The sequence below is a fragment of the Spermophilus citellus genome (assembly GCF_964194105.1).
Source record: "Spermophilus citellus genome assembly, chromosome: 10".
In the NCBI taxonomy this organism is placed as follows: Eukaryota; Metazoa; Chordata; class Mammalia; order Rodentia; family Sciuridae; genus Spermophilus; species Spermophilus citellus.
Window position 1 is genome coordinate 131,910,077 of NC_138197.1, and position 18,081 is coordinate 131,928,157.

The 18,081-nt window shown below is 59.8% G+C and overlaps 1 protein-coding gene across 1 annotated transcript in view; it reads left to right on the forward strand.

Moving 5' to 3' along the window:
- Positions 1–18,081, forward strand: part of MPPED1 (metallophosphoesterase domain containing 1) — a 64,837-nt gene that overhangs the window by 26,315 nt on the left and 20,441 nt on the right. Inside the window, exon 3 of the mRNA XM_081311452.1 lies at positions 12,942–13,167. Within this exon, the coding sequence (XP_081167578.1) occupies positions 12,942–13,167 (226 nt within the window). The remainder of the gene's footprint in view (positions 1–12,941; positions 13,168–18,081) is intronic.

Genomic DNA, 18,081 nt, shown 5'->3' on the forward strand with positions numbered 1-18,081 from the left:
GTCAGCCAGGGTGAGGGATCAGGGTCTGATCCTTAGGATCCCCTGTGGACAGTTAACCCTCTGGTGTCTTAGGAAGGCGTTTTCTTTGCCCCCGGTGGCATTGCACCCTGGGGGTTGTGGCATTAGACGGCTGCTGTGGCCAGGCTCTGTGCGCCGAGAGTGCTGCATCCAGTCAACAGTCCCCAAGCCCAGGACCACATGTCAAACAGTGGCCGTTCTTCAGTGACGGGACTTCCTGGAGTGTCCCAAACCCATTTTGACCTCAGTGGCTGCTAGGATGCTGGTTCCCCAGCTCCTGTGGCTCTGAGGCTGCTACAGAGATGGAGGGTGGAGGCTGGGGTGGAGCAGGTCAGGAGGCCGCAGAGCCTCCTGTCTTTGTGCTCTTTGGACCGTTATAAGCCTCTGGTTAATTTCCAGAACCTAAACACAGCCGCTCTTGACCGTTTTGCCAGGGAGGAGCGTGGGCAAAGGTGGTCACGCCTTCGTTCTCGAAGTGCGTCTCGGTTGCTCTCAGGTACAGCAGCTCCAGGTCTCTGCACCACGGGAGCGAGCGGGAAGGCTCAGATGGAAGCCACGCTGCTCTCCTTTTGAAGACCGTTTGGTGGAAAGACCCAAGGCTCTGCCATATCTAGGTGTCTGTGGAGAGAGGAGGAAGCCAAGGGCTTCAGCTCTGGTGGGATCTGGGCGCAGCCTCCCACCTCCTTTCCTGCCAGATGTGAGTGAGCTCCCGAGGCCCGACCGCCTCACCGGCCACACGGTGCTGCCTCTTCGTGGGGTTAGGAATTGGCGTGTGGGGTGCGTCTCACTCTTGGCAGGTGGTGTGGGCAGCTGCTCACCTGCCCAGGTGAGGAGCGGCCGAGCTGCCCCTGCCTCTGGGCCCCGTGCTGGAGGCTCTCAGCCTCACACCCTCACGAGCCTCACACCCTCCCCTGGCACAGCAGCTGCCCTCGGGCCTCCTGCTGCTTCTGTCCCCCGTCAGTGTGACCGGGACACAGTTTGCTTTGGTTCTAGGTTTTGAACAACAAGCGGAGCCATTGAGGGACATGGCTGTCCCTGGGCCGAGTGGGAAGGCGGATGAGGAGCACCTGGCTCCCCTGGGCCTTTTACTTATTTAAACTTTTGTTTGCCTTCAGGTGACGCGTGTCACGGGGGCTCCAGGCTGTGGTGAGGTAGGCCCTGCCCTTGGACTTGCCCTCCCCCATCCCTGACATCCGCCCGGCCCAGCTCTTGGACTGGCTTCTGTTGAGATGTTTTGTTTGTTTTCCACTTTAGACATTGCTTTTAAATTTCTTAAAATGAAAAATGAAGATCCAGAGGCTCGGCCTCCCCACGCCTGCGCGTCCTTTCTCCTGTCTAATACAGTCTTATCTCCGTTTTTGCTTGAATATTCATGGGATGATTTGCTCGTCCCTGTGTGTACCTGCCAGGGCTCACCCCGAGTCTCCTATGGAACTTTAAATGCCCTTTGGCCGTGGGGTGAGACGCCCAGGTCACCTGTCAACCCTTTCTCTTGGAGGCTCACCTCCTGGGGCCTCGGGCCCTGCGCCTTCTGAGATGGGTCCCAGGCCCGTCCCAGGCCGTCCAGAGATTTCCCGTCCCTTCCTTCCGTCCCTTCTGTCTGTCTTGGAGGCCCTGGTTCTGGAACCCAGGGCTTCCTTGGCCGAGGCTCACCCCTGCCTTGGTGGAACGCATCCTCAGCAGCTTTCTGAGAAGAGCAGGAGATCTCCGCGTTTGGCAACTCCAACGTCAAGAAAATTCTCTCTTTTGTCCTCGATCTCAATGGATGGTGTCCAGGTGTGGAATTGTGGGTTGCGATTCATCCCCTAGAATTTGGAAAGCATTGCTGTGTCATCTCTTACCTTCCAGGGTCACATTGGAGGAGGCCCCTGGGTTGGGAGTCCTCGTCCTTGATATGTGACCTGTTGTGTTCCTGGACAGAGTGCCTTGCTCGAGGGTCTTTTTTCATTCATTTTTCTGGTCACTCAGGCCACCCTTTTAGCGAAGTAAATTCTGTCTTTTGTTGTAGGGCATTAGCTCAGTTTCATTCCCCGTCCTCTGACTTCTGCTTATAGGTGTGGTGCTCGGCTGTTGGACCTCTGGTTTGACTCACCTGCTTTGCACTTGATGGTCTGTTTTAGTTCCCGGGAGACTCCTCCAACTTCCTCTTCCTCATCTTTAGCTAAATTTAAAAAAACCCTTCGATGTTTTTCTCCCCTCTGCAGAAGTGCCCTGCCAGCCTTTTCCGGATCCGTGTCCTCTCTTATCTCCCCGAGGGTGTCAGTTACCACGGCTCCTTTCCTGCCCCCTCCTCCCCCTTTCCTGTCTTCTGTTGGGTCTGGCCTCTGCCTCTGTTTGCAGTTTGGGTTCCTTCTCAGGGACATGCTGACCTGGGTGTGTGTGTGTAAGAACTGGACTTCTGACAGCGGCTGATCAGTGGTATGTGTGTGTGTGTGTGTGAGTGTGTATGTGAGAGTGTGAGCGTGAGTACAAGTGAGAGAGTGCAAGTGTGTGAGAGAGTGTGCACAAGTGTGTGCAAGTGTGTGAGTATGCAAGTGTGAGAGAGTGTGAATGTGTGTGTGTACTGTGTGTGAGAGTGTGTGAGTATATAAGAATGTGAGAGTATGTGAGTAAGTGCAGGTGAGAGTGCAAATGTGTGAGAGTGTGTGCATGAGTGTGTGTGTGTGTGAGTGTGAGTGTGAATGTGTGTGACAGTGTGAGAGTTGAGAGTACATGAGTGTATGAATGTGTGTGTGACTTTGTGTGTGTGTGTGTGTGAGTGCATGAGTGTGTGAATGTGAATGTGTGAATGTGTGAGTGTGTGAGTGTGTGACTTTGTGTGTGTGTGTGTGTGAGTGCATGAGTGTGTGAATGTGAATGTGTGAGTTTGTGAGTGTGTGAGTGTGTGAATGTGAGAGTGTGTGAGTGTGTGTGTGGGGTGGGGTGGGAGGGGCATGCAACACCGGGACCTGGCGGTGTCTTTGGGGAGCCTCGGGTGCCTGCAGGACTTTCTCCTGGGCCTGCTTGTCCCACTTCCCAGTCCTGCAGCGGCTCCAGGTTTGAGAGCGAGTGGGGAGGGAGCGGGGCCTCCTGGTCACTGTGTGTGTTCTTACTCAGTCCTCTGAGGTTCACCCTGACCTCACCGCCCATCCCCCCTCAGGTCTGATGCTCCACAAAGGGGGCTCTTTGGAGTCTCGTTCCCCCCACCTGAGAGTGTGCCTCCTTTGCTGGGGGGTGGTGATGGAGGGCAAGGTCACTAGTGGGCACTTGGGGGCAGGGTCCTGTCTGGCCCTAGCCCTCTTCACATGCAGTGCCCCCAGGGCTCTGGTCACAGCTCAGACTGCGCCTGGCAGCCCCTGCTGCCCACTCCCACCTGGGACTTTGGTCCCAGAGTTCTCTGCTCATTCATCTCAGCTCCCAGACCTCTGCCCGGGGAGGCCAGGCTTTTAATTAACATCGGGGATGTCAACAACTCCAGCGCGGGCGCACACTGTCCTGTCCTGTGGGAGTTCACTTTTGTCCCTCCATCTGACCCCATCAGACGGAGGGTCTCAGACCCTTGACGGGGCTCTTGAGGGTTGGGGTGTTCATTTACCTCTTAGTGGGTGGAGGGGGAAAGAGGCCTCGGGAGAGCAAAGGCCCTTCGCTGGGTGCCCAGTGCGGGGGTAGCACCTGCCTCCCGACTGAGAAGAGCCACCTCTGATTCCCAGTCCAGGTGCCACTGCCCTGGCCGTTGCTGGGTAGTGCCAGCTCCGCAGCCTGGGCCTTGATGTCCTGAACCTTGGCAGCTGCCAGTCAATTGGCCTTCCCAGACACCCTGGGGCCCACTGCTTAGGAGACCTTTGCCGGTCATTTGTCCTCTCTAGCTCTTGTCATCTTTTGCAGGGGACACTGTCTTGTGCATTCAGGGACACGTGGCGAGCGCCTGCCTTGTGCTGGGGGTGGGGAGAGGAATCCAGGGACTGATTCCCTGAAGGAGCCCCGTCTCCCTGCCAGGGCGGCAAGGAAGGGATACTCGCGGGAGGCATCTTGGAGGAGGCCACACTTGGGCCAGTGGAGTTGACTAAAAAGTAGGGGCAGGAGGGGAGCCCAGAGCCCAGAGCCCAGAGCAGCTAAGCCAATGTCAGGAGGCCCCAGGCCAGGGCCAAGGTTGGTAGGGAGGAGGGCAAAGCGCAGACAGGGGGCGCTGCAGCCTCAAGCTCTGAGTGCACGAGGCGCATGGTTACCAGCCAGGCCCTCCCGGGGCCACCAGGGGCCTTCCAGGGACTTCGTTGGGCATGTCCATTCTGCCTTCTCGGGACTTCCAGGAGGCCCCACGGAGTTCTGCCTACAGGCGGTCTTGTGTTTTGGGGGAAAACAGGAAACTTTCAGCTGTCCCTTTTAGCCTAAAGTCATCTGTGCTCGGTGGCAGCAATGGAAACAGCCGTTGAAGATGATGAGGACTGAATGTCCCTGTTTTTAAACATTTCCCAGGAAAAGCAAATGTTTGAAAGTTAAACATTTTGGCTATTAGGATGGAACAGAAGAAAAACCGTGTTTGCCTGTTCAATATGGGCACCGATGTCGGGGGCTGGATCCAGGCATCTCCCGCAGGGGCTGGGGAGGGCCGCAGGGCCTGCTGCAGCTGGGTGAGGCCCACGGGGAGCAGGTGTGGCCTGGGCAGTGGCCCAGCCTTTGAGCCTCACTCTCCTCCTGCTCCCAGGCCTGGGCTTCCCTGTAGATTTCAGCATTAGATTTTGCAAACATCCCTGGAATGCCAAGACCTCGGCTGATGGCGGAGGGTCAGTGTGCCTTTGTCTTTTCTGTGCTCTAGCGCTTTGACACCTCGGGGTCTCGTTGACCCTGGAGGGACTGCCCCTGCCAGGTCAGCCAGTTCTGAGAGGTGGCAAATCACTCACCTTGAACGCGTCTTGACATGCAAACCAACCAGTCCCCAGCCTCTGCCCCCAGCCACCGCCTCATGGGCTCTCAGCGAGGGCTACTCTCCACCTGCCCTGATGACCCCAGGGTGTCAGTCAGCAATAACCCTGTGCCCCAGAGGCCACCAGAGTGGCTCAGACACAGCAGCCCAAGCCAGTTCACCTGCTGGCCTGTCTCTTCCCTAGGAAACCACGCCCCTCCCCTCTGCCTCCTGACCTCCCCGAGTGGCCCCGCACCCAGGGTGCCTCCCGCCTGTAGGGAACTGTGAGCACAGCTGACCCTGTGCCTGAAACAAGTCTTGGCATGGGCACAGCCCAGCCCTGGGAGTGTCTGCCCAGCTGGCCGTCAGGGGAGCCTGGGAGTAGCCTGGAGCATTCCATCTTACAGATGAGGGCACCGAGGCTCCGGAGCGACGGCTCCCAGCCAGTGGGAGGTGGAGAGGGACCTGGGCTCCACACCTGGCCCTGGCCACCTGGCTGTGCAGCCAGGTCAGTGACCTTGCTTGCCGAGTGTCCAGAAGCTGGTCACGGTGCTCAGCACAGGGAGCCCCTGCAGGGCAGCAGAACCCAAATTGTGCCGGCCCAGCCCAGCCACGTCTTCCGGAGCCGCAGCCTGGCACTGGCCCAGTGTCCTGCTCCACTGCTTGCCCGCCTGTTGGGGTCGTGCACAGATTTCCCTTTCTCCCTGCACCCCTGGCCAGTGTCCTCCGTGTGTGCTTGGCCGTGTGCTGGTGTCCACGTGTCCAAGCTGCAGGGACCCCACTGTGGTCTGCAGCCGACTGTGGGAGCTTCTCCGCTCTGGGCTGTCCTGGACCGTGTGCCATACCGAGGCCTGCCTCCCAGATGCGGGCGAGTGTTTAAACACAGAACTGTCAAAGACGTGCTAAAGATGCAATCAGAGATCACACGCGGCTCTTTATTCCACCCCCTCTCCTGTGTTCCGCGAGGTGGGATGGGCGGAAGGAGCTGTAAGTGGGCATTTTCCTGATTGTCACTGCAGTTAGAGCGCGGGAACATCCTGCTGGGCTCAGACGCCTCTCTGGGAATGCCACAGACGGTGCCGGGCTCACACTTATCTTCCCGAATGTCACAGATTATGCAGCTTGGAGGCAGCACTTCCTGTGAAGTGGGCTGGGGAGGTACTTGCAGTGAAGAATGGTTTCCTCTTGGAGAGAGATTCCTTTCAGGAGCACAGCAGCAGAGAGTTCTGTCCGCGACCTTCTTTGGGCCCTGCGCACCAACCACGTGGGCCGCCCTGAGGAATCTAGGAGTGGGCGCACATTTCCTTGGATGTTTAGGGCAGATGAGGAGCTAAGAGAGCAGGGCTGTCCTGCCCCGGAGCTCTGCTGATTAATGGTCTCTTTACCCCCAAGAAACCCGTGGCTGGTAAATGGCAGGATTTTGAAGAATATGGCTGAGAAGAAAGGAAAGCTCTGGGCAATGATCCAGGCATCATCATGGGGAACCCAAGTGTACAGCCGTGTCCGCCAGTTCCGAAAAGCAAGGGGTGCTGGGTGGGTTTAGAGGTCGAGGACCTGCTGCCTGTCAGAGGCTGGGAGATCAGCGCTCGAGCCGCCCAGCAAGGCCCACTTGGGATGCCTCCCGTTGCAGGGTCTACCTGTCCCTCAGGTCACTGCCCCATTCTTCCTGAATGACCTCATCTCCTTCTAGTCCCCAACTACTAGTCACTGGGTCTCTCCCAGCAGAGGCTGGTGGGGCCATTGTTCAGGTGCCCCTGAGTCAGGAGGTCAGGTTTGAGTCCCAGGTCTCCACTGTCTCACTGTGTGACCTCGGGCAACTCTCTACCCCTCTCTGAGCTTCCCTTTTCTCCTCTATCCAGTAGGTAGCATAGATTAGGTCTCCAGACTGTGTCCTATTCACTGTCAGGCCCCGGTGGAGTCTTGACCAGGGCCTGGAACAAGCTCGTGTCCAGCCAGTGCTGTGAAGAGCTGACCAGGGCTGCGGCCAGGCCCAGCTTCAGGGAGGAAGGTGAGTGCCCAGCGGGGAGCGCCCCTGAGTCAGGCTAGTGGAGCCTTGGCGTCCTTGGAGCCTGTGAGGTCAGGTGGGTAGAAGGGCATGGGGCCCATCTGCTCCGCCCGCCTCACTGAGTTGGCACAGCCACCCCCTCCTCGAGCTGCTGTCCCTGAACCCAGCCGGGTCCCTCGGACAGGTCACCTCTTGTGGCTTCCTGCACTTGCCCTGCGTGGTCCACAGGGTGGTCTCCAGGTTCTGGTCTCCAGGATGATGCTGTGGGACCCCACACCACCCAGAGAGCAGCTCCTGGCGGGCACTCAGCACCTCTCATCTGGGCACCAGCAGGTTCCCCTGGGTGTCACCTGCTGTCTGCTGCCCCAGGGGTGGGACAGCACAGCCAAGGGCCCAGGGAATGGCATCAGTGTCTTTGGTGTGCGGGCCCCGTGGCCAGGGGGACGGCGAGGCTGAGCAGGACAGGCCGCAGTGGTGGTCCCTCTCAGGTCAGGAGTGCTGGAGACCAGGGCCGCCACAGGCCGTGGTCACAGAGGGAGCAGCTGAGAGCAGGGGAGGGCCATTCACCTCACGGCCACCTGCAAGGGAGCAGGCCCCATCAAGACGACCCCGAGGGAACAATCAGGGCTGTGGACAAGGAGGTGAGTCTGAAGACCACACCGTACCAGGGGCAGCGAGAAAGAATTTGCAGAAAAGGGAGGAATCTAGGGAGACAGAGGCCAGTTGGATAGAGGAGGCTGTGGGGGTTGACTCAGGGTGGGTAGATTGATAAATGTACCCACATACCCACCCAGCCATCCTGCCACCCACCCAGCCACCCAGCCACCCACCCAGCCACCCAGCCACCCAGCCACCCAGCCATCCAGCCACCCACCTAGCCATCCAGTCACCCACCCAGCCATCCATCCACCCACCCAGCCACCCAGCCACCCACCCAGCCACCCAGCCACCCACCTGGCCACCCACCCATCTACCCAGCCACCCAGCCACCCACCCAGCCATCTGGGCACCACTTACCTAGCCACTCAGCCATCCTGCCACCCACCCAGCCACCCAGCCACCCACTTACCCAGCCACCCAGCCACCTAGCCACCCACCCAGCCACCCAGCCACACAGCCAGCCACCTAGCCAGCCAGCCACCCACCCACCCAGTCACCCAGCCACCCAGCCAGCCACCCATCCATCCACCTACCCATCGATACCTACCCACCCATTCATCCATCTAGCCACCTACCCACCCACTCAGCCACCCACCCAGCCACCCAGCTACCCACCCATCCTTCCACCCACCTATCCATCCACTTACTCACCCACCCACCCATCTAGCCACCCACCCGTCCATCCACCCAGCCACCCAGCCACACAGCCAGCCACCTAGCCAGCCAGCCACCCACCCACCCAGCCACCCAGCTACACAGCCACCCACCTAGCCATCCAGTCACCCACCCAGCCACCGACCCAGCCACCGACCCAGCCATCCATCCACCCACCCAGCCATCCAGCCACCTACCTAACCATCCAGCCACCCACCCAGCCATCCATCCACCCACCCAGCCACCCAGCCACCCACCTGGCCACCCACCCAGCTACCCAGCCACCCAGCCACCCAGCCACCCACCCAGCCATCTGGGCACCACTTACCTAGCCACTCAGCCATCCTGCCACCCACCCAGCTACCCAGCCACCCACTTATCCAGCCACCCAGCCACCTAGCCACCCACCCAGCCACCCAGCCACACAGCCAGCCACCCAGCCAGCCAGCCAGCCACCCACCCAGTCACCCAGCCACCCAGCCAGCCAGCCAGCCACCCACCCAGTCACCCAGCCAGCCACCCATCCATCCACCTACCCATCGATACCTACCCACCCATTCATCCATCTAGCCACCTACCCACCCACCCAGCCACCCACCCAGCCACCCAGCTACCCACCCATCCTTCCACCCACCTATCCATCCACTTACTCACCCACCCACCCATCTAGCCACCCACCCGTCCATCCACCCAGCCACCTAGCCACCCTCCTATCCATCCATCCTTCCTTCCACTGAGAAACAGGGTGGCATGATGGTTCAGAGGGCACCTCAGATGCTGCCACAGGGTCTGTCCAATGACCATCACCCTTTGTGACTGCCGATCACTTTGTTATTGATTCATGTGACCTTAGGCAACTTTCCCAAGGTGTAAAATGGGGACAGTAATCCTTGAGTGTCTGCAGAGGTCACGAGTAGGTGGTGAGTTGCCAAGTTCGAGTGAATCCCAGACAGACAGATGGACTTGTGGCTAGTCTCAGCTCAGGGAGCTGGTGCCGGAGGCTTCCGTGTTCCTGTTGGACGGACGTCCCCGTGCCTCCAAGCCTCGGTGTCCACCTTGTTGGAGAGACCAGGCAGGGTTTGATGCGGTCCCCCAGGAAATCTCAGCTCCTGCTGGTGCCTGGCTTGGTGAATGTCCCCACCCTGCCTGGCCTGGTCCCCCGCCCTTTCCTCTTGGTGGTTGGGGAAGCCTCCTTCCCCGCTTCCGAGGCGGGAGGAGCTGGGGACCTGACAACTGCCCGCACACCCCAGCCCTAGGAGCCAGGAGCTGCAGGAATAAATGGAGCCGTGAGTTGGAGTAATCTGCTAATTGCTCAAGTAACACCCCCAGTCAGAGATGTGATATAAGTACATTAGTGGGGCTCCAGCCCCCCCGTGGGGCTGTGCTCGGGGTGGGGGGGGCTGGATGGGTGATGTGAGGTGGAACCTGGTGGAGCAGCTGGAGGCAGTGGGTGGCGGCTCCTCCGTCCACCCCAGCCAGGGCTACTCCTGCCTCCTGGCCGCAGTGTGTCCCCAGGCTGACTCTGTGGTCTGGTGGCCTCCAAGGAGTCCCAGTCGCTGACCCCGAGGTGTGGGGGAGCTGGACCCATGTCCAGTGTCACACTGCGCCACTGCACCTCATGGGCCCGGGCGGGTTTCCTGGCCTCTGGCCACTGTCCTTGGGCCTGGCCGGGTGCTGAGCAGCCGGCTGCACCCCCAGCAGGAGAGCTCCATGGCATGGGAACGGGCGTGTCTGCGTCACCCACTGTCCCCAGCAGGTCCCAGCTGGTGAATGAAGCCACCAGAAGCACCACTGTGAAGCTCCACGAGGTGGCCGCTGGAGGGGAGGGACGGGCTGCGTGGGCTCAGGCAGCGGGGCCTGTCGTGGGGCAGCCGGCCTGCTGGAGGCCGGAGACCTCCTCCCCTCAAAACCTGCCTGGCTATTCTACTGCGTCCACTCTGCAGCTGAGGACAGTGGCCCTGACAAGCAGGAGCGAGGATGGCCCGTCCCCCTTCCCGCTGGGAAGCACCCTGGGCCAGTTCTGTCCCCTCCTGTCTCCGGGGACTGTGGCAGGGGCCAGAAACCCACTGGCGGGGGGCAGCACTTTGAAGTGAGTTCAACAGACTCGGTGTGGGTAGTAGGGACAGGTGAGGTCTGGGGCCAACTGGACGTTTGCATCCGTCTAAGGCTGGGGGTGGCGGATGCGGTACTCCCCGAATGGCCAGCATCGCCCAATGTCGAATTTTATTTATTTGATTTTAGACAAACAGAATGAGGTTTTATTGGGAATCTCTCAAAGTTTTAATGCTGGCGACAAATTCAGTTACCAAGCGGACATTGTGGCCAACAGAATGTGTCCAGGCAGGTCTGGCCCGGGGCTTCTGGCCCCGTCACGCTCAGGCCGTGCTAACCATGAAGGTGTGTGCAATTCCGCTCGGCGTCTTCTCCATCACCAGAGGTGCCCCGTGGGCGGGCACCACTGCTCCCAGTTACAGAGGAACCAAAGCCCGGGGCCAAGGTGGCCAAGCGGCAGTGGCAGAGCTGGGTCTGGGACCCAGGAGCCCGTGGCCCGTCCCCTCCTCACGGCCTCCCAGGGATGATGAGCATCGATCTGCTGAGAAGTCTGGGGTGACGGTCAGTGAGTGTACAGTGGCCTCTGCCTGTTTTGCAGCCGCTTGCCTCTTGTCCCCTGCCCACCCACTGACCCACCCGGGGGGCCAGGCTGGGCATCAGGATGTCTCCAGCAGCTGAGTCCCCTGGCTCTCGGCCACGTGGCTGGACAGATTTCCGGGTCCCAACTGGGCGGGTGTGAAGTTCGTAACTGGCTTCTGGACTCTTCCGTTTTGTTGCCATAGAGACCAGCAGTGGCCGTGGCCCGGGGCAGGAAGCCTCGCCTGCCCTTCCTGGGCTTCTTCCTAGGACACTGACACTGGCCACGTCTCACTGCTTGTCTTTGGGTCAGGCACTGGACCGGGGCTCAGTCTCCAGGGGGACTGACCGTCCCCAGGAATCAGAGCGGAGGCTCCGGGGATCTGTTCTCGAGGGACGGTCACATGGCAGAGAGCTGTGTGACCGAGCAGTGTGACCGTGTGTTCCCGGTCAAGGGCAGCAGAGCCTCTAGGGCCCCTGGACTGCTGGGTTCCCCCAGGAGGGGGTGGGTGAAGGGAGCCTCAGGGGAGACACCGGGGGTCCTGGGGGCCAGGGGAGGTCCTTAGCCTGGGGGGTCACCAGCACACCCACCGTATGGCAGAGGACCTCTGTGTTCAGAGAGGTTAAGTGACTTCCCAGTTGAGAGGGAGTCGGGACTGAACTCAGATCAGCGGGTTTTGTGGAGGTCACAGCTGCCCAGGAATGCAGAGGACACGCTGTGAAGTGTGGCTCTGCAGCGGCTCAGGTGGCCTTCCTGAGGGGCCGGAGACACCCCCCCCCCCAGCATTCTGTGGGCCCTGCTCCTCCAGGAGGGAGCCAGCCCTCGGGGCTCAGGATGGGCTGAGCGGGAGGAAGCGCTCAGGGCTCAGCAGCACCTCAGAGGGCAGCTGCTGCTCCTCCCTGTGCCTCCACCACAGCTCCAGCCTCCGAGCCTCTACCACCCCTCCAGCCTCCCAGCCTCCACCACCGCTCCAGCCTCCGACCTCCGCTTCCTATCCACAACGCAGTGAAGAGCCAGAGCCTGGCCAGTGCCTGGCATGTGGTGGGGTTCATGTGTACACTCTGGGAACCTTCTGGGGCAGGTCTGGCCTCTCGTTGATACTGAAGCATTGGAGACAGGAGTGTTGGGGACAGAAGGGCCTTGGTCACGGGGACAGATGTGGCAGTGAAGCGTGGTGTCCCTACCAGAACCAGAGTCGTCCAAGTGTTCTGTCCAACTGCAGGTCACCTCTGGGTGAGAGGGTCTGGGATCCTGCCCTCCCTGCCCTCACGCCCTTGCCTGCCCCCCCCCCCCCCCCGGGGAGGAGCTGGACCTCCCGTCACCATCCGCTTCACTTTTATCCAAGCCCAGGTCTGCCGCTCCCTCCACCCCTCCACGCCGGTGGGAACCCAGCCACGAGGCCGGGGCGGTGAGGGCCCAGGTGGGGCAGGTGGCTCGGGGTGCCTCCCGAGGCTACGGGCCTGGGGGAGCTGGGCTGTCGGGGCCAGCCTGGTGGGGGCTGTCCACGGCCCAGGCACCCCGAGGCTGCGCTCCCCTGCTTGGGGGCCTCAGAGGAGGACCGGGAAGCACCCCTGGAGAGCCGCCCAGGGCTCTGCCCAGGGCAGAGCGGGCTCCGCTGCTAGTTGAAGGCGTGGTCTTCAGGGACGTTTCGTCTTGGTCTGGAGTCAGAGGCCTCGTTGGGGACAGGCAGGCCTGTACCTGTCCCTGGGCGTGTCCGGAGGTTGAACTGGGTTGGGTCTTGCTGGGACGTGGAGGCCGGGACCCAGGACTCCAGGGGGTGGGAGTCTGGGCGGGGGAAGCTGGTGACAGCTGGGGCTAGAGCACAGGTTACCGTCACCTTCCAGTGGGAGCCGAGACACGGAGGCAGAGCAGTCCCCAGGACGAGGCCGGGCGTCCTCCGCTCAGAGGCCAGGGGAGCTGCCCAGCGCTCACCGGGTCTCGGGCTGACGGCTAGCTGAGGCCTGGCAGACAGGGCCCTGGGGACAGCGCTGGGGCGAATGCCCTTCTTTTGGGGACCCATGGTCGGGGACCCGTGGTGGGGGCTCTGGCAGCTCCCCAGCCTCCCTGCCTCCAGCGTGTGGCTGTGTCCCCCGCAGGCAGCCTGCCCTACGAGTACAAGGTGGTGGTGGCCGGCAACCACGAGCTCACCTTCGACCAGGAGTTCATGGCCGACCTCATCAAACAGGACTTCTACTACTTCCCGTCCGTGTCCAAGCTGAAGCCCGAGAACTATGAGAACGTGCAGTCGCTGCTGACCAACTGCATCTACCTGCAGGATGCCGAGGTCACCGTGCGGGGCTTCCGGATCTACGGCTCCCCGTGGTGAGTGCGCCCGGCCACCCCGGCCTCAGGGTGCTGGGAGTCCAGAGCTGAGGCTGAGAGCCGGGACGTGGGGGTGGGAGCCGCAGAGAGCTCTGAATCTCTTCCCTTCATCCCGTGTGACCCTAGGTGTAGGTTCCTGCCACCCTTGGGCCTCGTTTTCCCCACATGTAACCTGGAAGGGTGACATCAGCTCTACCCTGTGTGCTATATATTGTCTCACGGGACAGCATGTTGCTATCATCTCCACTTCATAAACAGGGAAACTGAGGCACAGAGAGGGTAGGGGCCTTGCCCGAGGTCACATAGCTAGGAAGAGGCAGACTGGATGAAGCCCAAGCAGTCTGTCTCCAGAGGCCTGCTTTCAACCGCGGGCGCACAGCCCTGGAGTCTTTCTCCCCAGGTCTCCTGGTGGCCAGAAGCCTGGTGTACTGCGCAGGGAGGGCAGCTGTTTACAAAACCAGCCCATGTGGGCTCTGACTCTGCCTGGGGACAGTGATCAGGGCTCCGCTCTGAGCTCACCTGGCCAGGTGGTGGTCAAGGTGAGAGACGGTCCTGACCGACCTGTGTGATGGTCGGTGTGTTCACCGAAACCCTGGTGATGGGATGGCGATGGTTGTCATGGTGACGATGGAGCTGGTGAGGTGGGAACCATAGTCATTGTCCAGGTGCAGACGGTCAAGTGGTGATGGTGCTGGTGATGCTGGGGACGACGGTGATAGTGATGATGGTGGTGGTGATGATGATGATGATGGTGGTGATGGTGATGGTGGTGATGGTGATGGTGATGATGGTGATGGTGGTGATGGTGATGGTGATGATGGTGATGGTGGTGATGGTGATGATGGTGATGGTGGTGATGGTGATGGTGGTGATGGTGATGATGGTGATGGTGATGATGGTGACAATGGTGGTGATGGTGGTGATGTGATGATGGTGGTGATGGTGATGGTGATGATGATGGTGGTGATGATGGTGATGGTGGTGATGGTGATGGTGATGATGATGATGGTGGTGATGGTGATGGTGGTGATGGTGATGGTGGTGATGGTGATGGTGATGATGGTGATGGTGATGGTGGTGATAATGATGGTGGTGGTGATGATGGTGATGATGATGGTGATGATGGTGGTGATGGTGATGATGGTGATGATGGTGGTGATGTGATGATGGTGGTGATGATGATGGTGATGATGGTGATGATGGTGATGGTGATGGTGATGATGGTGATGGTGATGGTGATGATGGTGGTGATGATGATGGTGATGATGGTGATGGTGGTGATGATGATGGTGATGATGGTGATGATGATGATGATGATGGTGGTGATGGTGATGATGGTGATGGTGATGGTGATGATGGTGATGGTGATGGTGGTGATGGTGGTGATGTGATGATGGTGGTGATGGTGATGGTGATGATGGTGATGGTGGTGATGGTGATGATGATGATGATGGTGGTGGTGATGGTGATGGTGGTGATGTGATGATGGTGGTGATGGTGATGATGGTGATGGTGATGATGGTGATGGTGGTGATGATGATGGTGATGATGGTGACAATGGTGGTGATGGTGGTGATGGTGATGATGGTGATGGTGATGGTGGTGATGGTGATGATGGTGATGGTGGAGATGATGATGGTGATGATGGTGATGGTAGTGATGATGATAGTGATGATGGTGATGGTGGTGATGGTGGTGATGTGATGATGGTGGTGATGGTGATGGTGATGATGGTGATGGTGGTGATGGTGATGATGATGATGATGATGGTGGTGATGGTGGTGATGGTGATGGTGATGGTGGTGATGATGGTGATGGTGGTGATGGTGATGGTGATGATGGTGACAATGGTGGTGATGGTGGTGATGTGATGATGGTGGTGATGATGATGGTGATGGTAACGATGTTGATGATGGTGATGGTGATGATGGTGATGATGGTGATGGTGATGATGGTGATGGTGGTGATGGTGATGATGGTGATGGTGATGATGGTGATGGTGATGATGGTGATGGTGATGATGATGGTGATGGTGATGATGGTGACAATGGTGGTGATGGTGGTGATGTGATGATGGTGGTGATGATGATGGTGATGGTGATGATGATGGTGATGGTAACGATGTTGATGATGGTGATGGTGATGATGGTGATGATGGTGATGGTGATGATGGTGATGGTGGTGATGGTGATGATGGTGATGGTGATGATGGTGATGGTGATGATGATGATGATGGTGATGATGGTGGTGATGTGATGATGGTGATGGTGATGATGGTGATGGTGGTGATGGTGGTGATGGTGATGATGATGGTGATGGTAACGATGTTGATGATGGTGATGATGATGATGGTGATGATGGTGATGGTGATGGTGATGATGGTGATGGTGATGATGGTGGTGATGTGATGATGGTGATGGTGATGATGGTGATGGTGGTGATGATGGTGATGATGGTGATGGTGGTGATGGTGATGATGGTGATGGTGATGATGGTGGTGATGTGATGATGGTGATGGTGATGATGGTGATGGTGGTGATGGTGATGATGGTGATGGTGATGATGGTGATGGTGATGATGATGATGATGGTGATGATGGTGGTGATGTGATGATGGTGGTGATGTGATGATGGTGGTGATGATGGTGATGGTGGTGATGTGATGATGGTGGTGATGGTGGTGATGTGGTGATGGTAACGATGGTGGTGACGATGATGGTGATGATGCTGACAATGGTGCTGATGGTGAAGGTAAGACTGTTTCGGAGCAGTCTCTGTGATCCTGACTAAAGGCTCCAGAATCCGCCCTGGGCCCTGTGAGGATTGACTGGCGTCTGCTCTGCAGGTGGGCAGATGGTGAGGCAGGTGGTCTCCACGGGGGGGGGGGAGACCACATGTTTTCAAGTGTGGTGTCACCAGGAAGGCTTCCTGGAACTCCCAGGCAGGGTGGCCAAGGGTCACCTAGGCTCATGGGCATTGTGTGTGGGACAGCTGCTGTGGACACAGTGACCTGGGCAGCCCTGGACGGCCCTGCCTGATGCCACATGGTGCCCCTCTGGGGCTGGAGGCTGGAGGCCCTCCCGTGGCCTGTGGGGTCCCAGACAAGGCCTCATGGGCCCCCAGGGATGTGACCTTCTCACCACCAAGGACAAGGAGAAACGGGGAGCCCAGGCCCTGACAGTCTGGCTGGGCAGGAAGATCTGGGGGGTCTTCCAGGAGGGTCTCTGGAGGGCTGGGTGGGGTGGGGCCCGGGGGGTGAGAGGAGGCTCGGGCCTGGCAGGAGTCAGGACTGGATCTCTTGGCCTGGGGTTTACAACCCCACCCTACCCACAAAGCCGCTTGTCTTCTAAGTTGATTCCGCGTAGATTCAGAACGTGGCTTCAGCACCAAACTGCCTGAGTTCGAATCTCAGCCCCGCCTCTTATGGGCTGTGGGACCGTGGGTGAGTCACCTCACCTCTCTGTGCTTAGCTCCTTCTCTGAAAAATGGGAGTGCAGTGTGCCTCCCCCAGAGGTGATTGTAGGGTATCACGTGGGCCCATCTGAGCCCAGTGCCTGTCCCAGTGACTGCTGCAGGGACCTCATTCTGGTTATTTGCTGCAGGGACTGTCCTTCCCAAGTGGCCTTGTCCAGACCCATGGGGGGCCGGAGGGTGGTGGGGGTGGGTCACCGACATCCTCCAGGGGAGCTCTGAGCTCCAGAGGGGCCCTTCCACAACCAGCCACCAGCCCTCGGGCGACCCGGCCCTCTGCCTCCAGGCTACATCCTGCTCCTGGGGCCGCTGGGGCCTGGGGCGGGCGTGGCTGGCCGCCTCGCTGTGGTCCGGCCACTCTGAGCTCCTGGCCTGTGCGGCTTCCAGCAAGGACTTTACAGACTCGAGCTCCTGGTGTCTGGAGGGTCGGAGGCGAGGCCCGGTCCCTCCACACCTTCCTGTCACCAGGCCCAGCAGGAGAGGGGCCCCAGGAAGGACGAGACCTGGTCCAGGCAGTGTGTTGGGGACCTGAACCTGCTCTGAGAAGGGCCTGGTGAGATCCAGGAGGGCTTCCTGCGGGAGGTGGCTTTTGAACTGGGCCAGGGAGGCGGGGGGCTTCCGCAGGGAGGACCCACGTTTCTGAGCCTGGGTTTGCTCCAGGCCCCTGGTTGGAGGGTGCCGTGTCCTTTCCCAACACTTCCTGGGTGCTGGGCCTCAGCCACGTGGAGGAGGCATGAAGACCTTCCCCCTGAGAGACCTGAGGCCTGGGGGTGGGAATGAACTTGGTGGTTCCTTTGTCCAGTGGCTACTGAGGGCCAGGTGCCCATCTGGACCCTGGGGGGCGGACGGTGAGGGGGTCCTGGGCCTGAGGAGGCAGACCTACCTCCTGTGGGTTCCCTCCCGTGGGAGGTAGTTGGCAACCAGTTCCCTTGTTCCGTGAGAACCATGAGGGGGAGGCCCTGGGGGGAGCCCCTGGGGAGAGGCCCTGGGGGAGGCCCTGGGAGGAGGCCCTGGGGGAGGCCCTGAGAGCTGGCCAGGGAGGCCTCCCACTGGGGAAAGTCAGAGGCTAAAGGGACAGAAACCTAAGGAGGCCCGAACGGCGTGGCCGGCAGAGGGAAGAGCCCGGGTTTCCAGGGCGGGCAGGTGGGCTGGCTGCAGGAGAGGCTGAGCAGCCAGAGCCCGGAGCTGGGGTCCTGCCATCACCCGCCCCGTCACACTGCTGGCAGCTTCAGGGTCCCCTTGGAGTCTTGGGTACTCCCAGGACCTGAGGATACGCTGCCCACCTGAGAAGGATGCCCACCTGACTCCTCAACTCCACGGGAGCCTGCGTGTGTGTGTGTGTGTGTGTGCACGCGCGCGAGCATGTGTACGCGTGTGTGCATGTGTGTGACACAGAGGAGTCCTCTCCCAGGAGCCACACAGCTACTGGAGTGTGCAGCAGGTT